This window comes from Oncorhynchus kisutch, linkage group LG22 (assembly GCF_002021735.2).
Source record: "Oncorhynchus kisutch isolate 150728-3 linkage group LG22, Okis_V2, whole genome shotgun sequence".
Lineage (NCBI taxonomy): Eukaryota > Metazoa > Chordata > Actinopteri > Salmoniformes > Salmonidae > Oncorhynchus > Oncorhynchus kisutch.
Genome location: NC_034195.2, coordinates 54,263,095 through 54,272,066, shown reverse-complemented (window position 1 = coordinate 54,272,066; position 8,972 = coordinate 54,263,095). Strand labels below are relative to the sequence as shown.

General features: G+C 37.9%; 1 protein-coding gene across 2 annotated transcripts in view; it reads left to right on the top strand.

Moving 5' to 3' along the window:
* Positions 1-5,518: 5,518 nt before the first annotated feature.
* The window catches only part of LOC109880183 (transcription factor 12-like), a 35,074-nt gene continuing 31,620 nt past the window's right edge, over positions 5,519-8,972 (top strand). For both annotated transcript variants that reach the window (XM_031801583.1, XM_031801582.1), the window contains exon 1: positions 5,519-5,773. In XM_031801583.1, coding sequence (XP_031657443.1) covers positions 5,699-5,773 — 75 coding nt within the window. In that variant the 5' untranslated portion in view covers positions 5,519-5,698. The remainder of the gene's footprint in view (positions 5,774-8,972) is intronic.

The window sequence follows — 8,972 nt, the reverse complement described above, 5'->3', positions numbered from 1 at the left end:
TTGGGTGTGCTAAACAAACTCTACTTCCTGCTTGTATAAACCCCTATAGCACTGACACGTTTGATTTTCAACACCTGAGTTAAAGTAATGAACACTGCAGCCTACCCTCTATTGTAGTGCATTCAGGAAGTGTACACTTACAGTAGTACAGCCAGACACAGCAGAGTGACAGAGGATGTAAGAGAAACCCTGGACAGGCTGGACAAGGTCAAGGGCCTGGCACCAGCAGTGGGAAGACACTTGCTTGGGCCAAGAAACACGAGCAATGGACATTAGACTGGTGGAAATCTGTCCTTTGGTCTGATGAGTCCAAATTTGAGATTTTTGGTTCCAACCGCGGTGTCTTTGTGAAACACAGAGTAATTGAACGGATGATCTCCGCATGTGTGATTCCCATTGTGAAGCATGGAGGAGGAGGAGGTGTTGATGGTGTGCTGCATCAGATGACCTGGCCTCCACAATCACCTGACCTCAAACCAATTGAGACGGTTTGGGAAGAGTTGGACCACAGAGTGAAGGAAAAGCAGCCAACAAGTGCTCAGCATATGTGGGAACTCCTTCAAGACTGTAGGAAAAGCATTCCAGGTGAAGCTGGTTGAGAGAATGCCAAGAGTGTGCATAACTGTAATCAAGGCAAAAGGTGGCTACTTTGAAGAATCTCAAATATAAAATATGTTTTGATTTGTTTAACACTTTTGTGGTTACTACCTGATTCCATGTGTGTTATTTCATAGTTTTGGTGTCTTCACTCTTAATCTACAATGTAAAAAAATTGCTAAAATAAATAAAAACCCTTGAATGATTGGCTGTTGGCTGATTGGCTGTGATTGGCTGTGTCTAACCCTTTCACTGGTACTGCATATATACGTACAATTTGTCCTGACAACTAAAACAGTGTCCCTCTCTAATGTATGCCATACTTAGTAGAATACATCTGGTGGTATGTAGTTGGTAGTATGTAGTTGGTAGTATGTAGTTGGTAGTATGCAGTTGGTAGTATGTAGTTATTAGTATGTAGTTACTAGTATGTAGTTATTAGTATGTCGTTGGTAGTTGGTAGTATGTAGTTGGTAGTATGTAGTTACTAGTATGTAGTTACTAGTATGTAGTTAATAGTATGTCGTTGGTAGTATGTATTTGGTAGTATGTAGTTGGCCGTATGTAGTTGGTAGTTGGTCGTATGTAGTTGGTAGTATGTAGTTGGTAGTATGTAGTTGGTAGTTGGTAGTATGTAGTTGGTAGTATGTAGTCGGTAATATGTAGTTGGCAGTATGTAGTTGGTAGTTGGTAGTATGTAGTTGGTAGTATGTAGTCGGGAGTTGGTAGTATGTAGTTGGTAGTATGTAGTTGGTAGTATGTAGTCGGTAATATGTAGTTGGCAGTATGTAGTTGGTAGTTGGTAGTATGTAGTTGGTAGTATGTAGTCGGTAATATGTAGTTGGTAGTATGTAGTTGGTAGTTGGTAGTATGTAGTATGTAGTCGGGAGTTGGTAGTATGTAGTTGGTAGTATGTAGTTGGTAGTATGTAGTTGGGAGTTGGTAGTATGTAGTTAGTAGTATGTAGTTGGGATTTGGTAGTATGTAGTTGGTAGTATGTAGTTGGTAGTATGTAGTTGGGAGTTGGTAGTGTATAGCTGGTAGTATGTAGTTGGTAGTATGTAGTTGGAAGTATGTAGTTGGGAGTTGGTAGTATGTAGCTGGTAGTATGTAGTTGGTAGTATGTAGTTGGGAGTTGGTAGTATATAGCTGGTAGTATGTAGTTGGTAGTATGTAGTTGGAAGTATGTAGTTGGGAGTTGGTAGTATGTAGTTGGAAGTATGTAGTTGGGAGTTGGTAGTATGTAGTTGGGAGTTGGTAGTATGTAGTTGGGAGTATGTAGTTGGGAGTTGGTAGTATGTAGTTGGGAGTTGGTAGTATGTAGTTGGGAGTTGGTAGTATGTAGTTGGTAGTATGTAGTTGGGAGTTGGTAGTATGTAGTTGGTAGTATGTAGTTGGGAGTTGGTAGTATGTAGTTGGTAGTATGTAGTATGTAGCATGTAGTATGTAGTATGTAGTTGGTAGTATGTAGTATGGAGTTGGTAGTATGTAGTATGTAGTTGGTAGTATGTAGTTGGGAGTTTGTAGTATGTAGTTGGAAGTATGTAGTATGTAGTTGGTAGTATGTAGTATGGAGTTGGTAGTATGTAGTATGTAGTTGGTAGTATGTAGTATGTAGTTGGAGGTATGTAGTTGGGAGTTGGTAGTATGTAGTTGGGAGTTGGTAGTATGTAGTTGGGAGTTGGTAGTATGTAGTTGGTAGTATGTAGTTGGGAGTTGGTAGTATGTAGTTGGTAGTATGTAGTATGTAGTATGTAGTATGTAGTATGTAGTTGGTAGTATGTAGTATGGAGTTGGTAGTATGTAGTATGTAGTTGGTAGTATGTAGTTGGGAGTTGGTAGTATGTAGTTGGGAGTTTGTAGTATGTAGTTGGGAGTTGGTAGTATGTAGTTGGTAGTATGTAGTTGGGAGTTGGTAGTATGTAGTTGGTAGTATGTAGTATGTAGTATGTAGTATGTAGTATGTAGTTGGTAGTATGTAGTATGGCGTTGGTAGTATGTAGTATGTAGTTGGTAGTATGTAGTTGGGAGTTGGTAGTATGTAGTTGGGAGTTTGTAGTATGTAGTTGGAAGTATGTAGTATGTAGTTGGTAGTATGTAGTATGGAGTTGGTAGTATGTAGTATGTAGTTGGTAGTATGTAGTATGTAGTTGGAAGTATGTAGTTGGGAGTTGGTAGTATGTAGTTGGGAGTTGGTAGTATGTAGTTGGGAGTTGGTAGTATGTAGTTGGTAGTATGTAGTTGGGAGTTGGTAGTATGTAGTTGGTAGTATGTAGTATGTAGTTGGGAGTTGGTAGTATGTAGTTGGGAGTTGGTAGTATGTAGTTGGTAGTATGTAGTTGGGAGTTGGTAGTATGTAGTTGGGAGTTGGTAGTATGTAGTTGGGAGTTGGTAGTATGTAGTTGGGAGTTGGTAGTATGTAGTTGTTAACACTTTATATCACAAGTTATGTTGTCTTTCTATATGACAGTACACATATGCCCAGGTATTTACTTCTAAACTACATGTTAAATGGGCATTACAGTAATAATAGCCTGCTATGTGGGCACAAACTGTGCATGCACAGGTAAGTATAAGCTGAGTGGGAGCCAAACCACGCTTGGGTGGTTAGCGTGCAGGACAGGTCAGGACAGGACAGGTCGGGACAGGACAGGTCAGGACAGGACAGAGAGCTGGCATTATTATTCTCCTTGACTTCCTCTCCCTCCTCTTAGGCTCTTCCAGTAGGTCAGTGTTACAGAGGAGGCTCCTTCCTCCTCCTCCTCCTCCTCCTCCTCCTCCTCCTCCTCCTCCTCCTATTCTACCTCTTCCCCATCCTCTTCCTCCTCCTCGTCTTCCTCTTCCTCTTAGGTTCTTCCAGTAGGTCAGTGTTAGGGAGGAGGCAGCTTTCTCCTCCTCCTCTTCCTCTTCCTCTTCTTCCTCCTCTTAGGCTCTTCCAGGAGGTCAGTGTTACAGAGGAGACACCTTCCTCTTCCTCCTCCCCCTCCCTCTCCTCTTCCACCTCCTCCTCCTCTTCAGTAAGTCAACCTGCCAGCCCAGGCTAACATGCAGTACCCACTGGGGACATACTGGATGAATTAACATAGTTTCCACGTCATTTCAACATTTGTTTGTTGTTGATGTGATGACATTGAATCAATGTGAAAAATTTATTGGATTTACAAAAAGTCGTTAACATAGAAAGTCAACAACATAAAGCCACTTCAGGAATTGTTGTCTTTTTTTCACCCAACTTTGAACCTAAATTACAATGTTGACATTGTTGCTGATTTAACAATGAATTCAAATGAGTTGACAACTCAACGAAATGTAAATTAAAACTAGACGTTGAGCCGACAGTCTGTGGCCAGTGGGTAAGAGCCAAATGGATTAGAGATCACAGGAAAACCACTTGGTTCGGGTGGCGTTTACTCAGTGCTTTAGCACCTGACCCAGACTTCGACTTTATAAATAACCTTTACTCCAGGCAGCCCCCCCAGCGTCTCCCAGGTGGAAACTACCCAGTCACACGTGCCTAGGACTTAAGAACCCAGGTCAGGCAGGTCTGCTTTGGGAATATAGGTCAGACAGTTAGGGGAGGGAGAGAAGGGAAAGAGTTTAACGTTTACTCAGAACTGTTACCTCAGCAGTCGGAAGCTAACCTTGATTTCAGAAAGGTCCGAGTCGTCCACACCAGGAAGTGATTGAAGTTATCCTCCCCTATTCGTTTTTATTTCTGTATGTTCAGTTGTTGTTTTCAAGGCTTTGAATGTGATTTCGTTTACTGAGGTAATATTGATTGGGATGCAATGGTTGTAGACGATATTCATGTATAGTGGATTTTCTTTGTAGTCAATTGCCTTGGAACAGGGTGTGTTTTGGGGGGAAATGTGTAAAAGATCAAATTTCCTCTTCCGTTTCCTTAAAATATGTTTTTAAAGACTACTTCTCCTACTGTTTGGAAGAAACCCTATTATATAATAGTACCCTTGGGGCGGCAGCGTAGCCTAGTGGTTAGAGCGTTGGACTAGTAACCGGAAGGTTGTGAGTTCAAACCCCCGAGCTGACAAGGTACAAATCTGTCGTTCTGCCCCTGAACAAGGCAGTTAACCCACTGTTCCTAGGCTGTCATTGAAAATAAGAATTTGTTCTTAACTGACTTGCCTGGTTAAATAAAGGTTCAAAAAAATTATAATAGTCAACCAAAACAACACTATATTAGATTACAGCCAAATCAACACTGTATTAGATTACAGCCAAATCAACACTGTGTTAGATTACAGCCAAAACAACACTATATTAGATTACAGCCAAAACAACACTGTATTAGATTACAGCCAAATCAACACTGTGTTAGATTACAGCCAAATCAACACTGTGTTAGATTACAGCCAAATCAACACTGTATTAGATTACAGCCAAATCAACACTGTGTTAGATTACAGCCAAATCAACACTGTATTAGATTACAGCCAAATCAACACTGTATTAGATTACAGCCAAAACAACACTGTATTAGATTACAGCCAAATCAACACTGTATTAGATTACAGCCAAATCAACACTGTGTTAGATTACAGCCAAATCAACACTGTATTAGATTACAGCCAAATCAACACTGTATTAGATTACAGCCAAAACAACACTATATTAGATTACAGCCAAATCAACACTGTATTAGATTACAGCCAAATCAACACTGTATTAGATTACAGCCAAAACAACACTATATTAGATTACAGCCAAAACAACACTGTAGTTGATTTCAGTTAAACGTTCCTTGTTGTAAACCAACATCATACTAGGTATGTAGGTAGTTTAAGTTAGAACCCTCCTAGAATCCCTCCTTAAACCTTAAACCACCCCCACACCAATCTCTTGAATGGACCAACCCTCTTTTGCATAAATTGTCTGTGACAGAGTAAGCCGGGTGAGCTGCAGGGTTAGGGTAAAGAGAGGCAGTGTGTGAGGACTGTAGAGCATATATGAACAGAGATAGGAGCTGTGGACTCACAGGACTATACTATAGACACTACTGACTACTGGAGTCTATACTACAGGACCACGGACAAACTACTGAAGCTAGTGGGCTGTTGACGTGAAACGGAAACTGAACAGCATCATGCACTGTGCTACCTATCCCGTCTCTGTAGGGACCACCAGCAATACCCCGATGTATTGCTACAATGTCAAATCGGTGAGTGTGTTTATTACCTACTTAGAATAGTTTAGACTTTTTTTTTGTACCTTTATTTAACAAGGCAAGTCCGTTAAGAACAAATTCTTATTTACAATGACGGCCTAGGAACATTGGGTTTAACTGCCTTGTTCAGGGGGCAGAACGACAGATTTTTTTTACCTTGTCAGCTCAGGGGATTCGATCTTGCGACCTTTCGGTTACCTGCCGACACTGAAAGGGTGTATAGCGTGTTTGTTATCTATTTAGAAAGGGTGTATAGTGTGTTTATTATCTATTTAGAAAGGGTGTATAGCGTGTTTATTATCTATTTAGAAAGGGTGTATAGTGTGTTTATTATCTATTTAGAAAGGGTGTATAACGTGTTTATTATCTATTTAGAAAGGGTGTATAGTGTGTTTATTATCTATTTAGAAAGGGTGTATAGCGTGTTTATTATCTATTCAGAAAGGGTGTATAGCGTGTTTATTATCTATTTAGAAAGGGTGTATAGTGTGTTTATTATCTATTTAGAAAGGGTGTATAGCGTGTTTATTATCTATTCAGAAAGGGTGTATAGCGTGTTTATTATCTATTCAGAAAGGGTGTATAGCGTGTTTATTATCTATTTAGTAAGGGTGTATAGTGTGTTTATTATCTATTTAGAAAGGGTGTATAGCGTGTTTATTATCTATTTAGAAAGGGTGTATAGCGTGTTTATTATCTATTTAGAAAGGGTGTATAGTGTGTTTATTATCTATTTAGAAAGGGTGTATAGCGTGTTTATTATCTATTTAGAAAGGGTGTATAGTGTGTTTATTATCTATTTAGAAAGGGTGTATAGCGTGTTTATTATCTATTCAGAAAGGGTGTATAGCGTGTTTATTATCTATTTAGAAAGGGTGTATAGCGTGTTTATTATCTATTTAGAAAGGGTGTATAGCGTGTTTATTATCTATTTAGAAAGGGTGTATAGCGTGTTTATTATCTATTTAGAAAGGGTGTATAGCGTGTTTATTATCTATTTAGAAAGGGTGTATAGCGTGTTTATTATCTATTTAGAAAGGGTGTATAGTGTGTTTATTATCTATTTAGAAAGGGTGTATAGTGTGTTTATTATCTATTTAGAAAGGGTGTATAGTGTGTTTATTATCTATTTAGAAAGGGTGTATAGCGTGTTTATTATCTATTTAGAAAGGGTGTATAGTGTGTTTATTATCTATTTAGAAAGGGTGTATAACGTGTTTATTATCTATTTAGAAAGGGTGTATAGTGTGTTTATTATCTATTTAGAAAGGGTGTATAGCGTGTTTATTATCTATTCAGAAAGGGTGTATAGCGTGTTTATTATCTATTTAGAAAGGGTGTATAGTGTGTTTATTATCTATTCAGAAAGGGTGTATAGCGTGTTTATTATCTATTCAGAAAGGGTGTATAGTGTGTTTATTATCTATTCAGAAAGGGTGTATAGCGTGTTTATTATCTATTTAGAAAGGGTGTATAGCGTGTTTATTATCTATTCAGAAAGGGTGTATAGCGTGTTTATTATCTATTCAGAAAGGGTGTATAGTGTGTTTATTATCTATTCAGAAATGGTGTATAGCGTGTTTATTATCTATTCAGAAAGGGTGTATAGCGTGTTTATTATCTATTCAGAAAGGGTGTATAGCGTGTTTATTATCTATTCAGAAAGGGTGTATAGCGTGTTTATTATCTATTCAGAAAGGGTGTATAGCGTGTTTATTATCTATTCAGAAAGGGTGTATAGCGTGTTTATTATCTATTCAGAAAGGGTGTATAGCGTGTTTATTATCTATTCAGAAAGGGTGTATAGCGTGTTTATTATCTATTCAGAAAGGGTGTATAGCGTGTTTATTATCTATTCAGAAAGGGTGTATAGCGTGTTTATTATCTATTCAGAAAGGGTGTATAGCGTGTTTATTATCTATTCAGAAAGGGTGTATAGCGTGTTTATTATCTATTCAGAAAGGGTATATAGCGTGTTTATTATCTATTCAGAAAGGGTATATAGCGTGTTTATTATCTATTCAGAAAGGGTGTATAGTGTGTTTATTATCTATTCAGAAAGGGTGTATAGCGTGTTTATTATCTATTCAGAAAGGGTGTATAGCGTGTTTATTATCTATTCAGAAAGGGTGTATAGCGTGTTTATTATCTATTCAGAAAGGGTGTATAGCGTGTTTATTATCTATTCAGAAAGGGTGTATAGCGTGTTTATTATCTATTCAGAAAGGGTGTATAGCGTGTTTATTATCTATTCAGAAAGGGTGTATAGCGTGTTTATTATCTATTCAGAAAGGGTGTATAGCGTGTTTATTATCTATTCAGAAAGGGTGTATAGCGTGTTTATTATCTATTCAGAAAGGGTGTATAGCGTGTTTATTATCTATTCAGAAAGGGTGTATAGCGTGTTTATTATCTATTCAGAAAGGGTGTATAGCGTGTTTATTATCTATTCAGAAAGGGTGTATAGCGTGTTTATTATCTATTCAGAAAGGGTGTATAGCGTGTTTATTATCTATTCAGAAAGGGTGTATAGCGTGTTTATTATCTATTCAGAAAGGGTGTATAGCGTGTTTATTATCTATTCAGAAAGGGTGTATAGCGTGTTTATTATCTATTCAGAAAGGGTGTATAGCGTGTTTATTATCTATTCAGAAAGGGTGTATAGCGTGTTTATTATCTATTCAGAAAGGGTGTATAGTGTGTTTATTATCTATTCAGAAAGGGTGTATAGCGTGTTTATTATCTATTCAGAAAGGGTGTATAGCGTGTTTATTATCTATTCAGAAAGGGTGTATAGCGTGTTTATTATCTATTCAGAAAGGGTGTATAGCGTGTATGTCTCTGTTATATTCTACTATTGATGAAGTAACACATTATTACGTTTATAAAACATTATAACACTTCATCCTCTATTTTCTCAGTTTGTCCAACATTTGTGCATATCACTTGTTATTAACATTATCCTCATATACTAATAAGGCAGGGATAATAAAGTCAGACAATATCACTATCAGTGTGATAATATGCTCTGGTATAGTACAGAATTGACACATCAAAGTAAGCCTACTCTGTTCACTAGTGTTGCAGGTCCCTCATCAGTTTCAATTTAATAACTGCCATTCATCACTACAGGGATTCCTACATTCATCACTACAGGGAGTCTAACATTCATCACTACAGGGAGTCTAACATG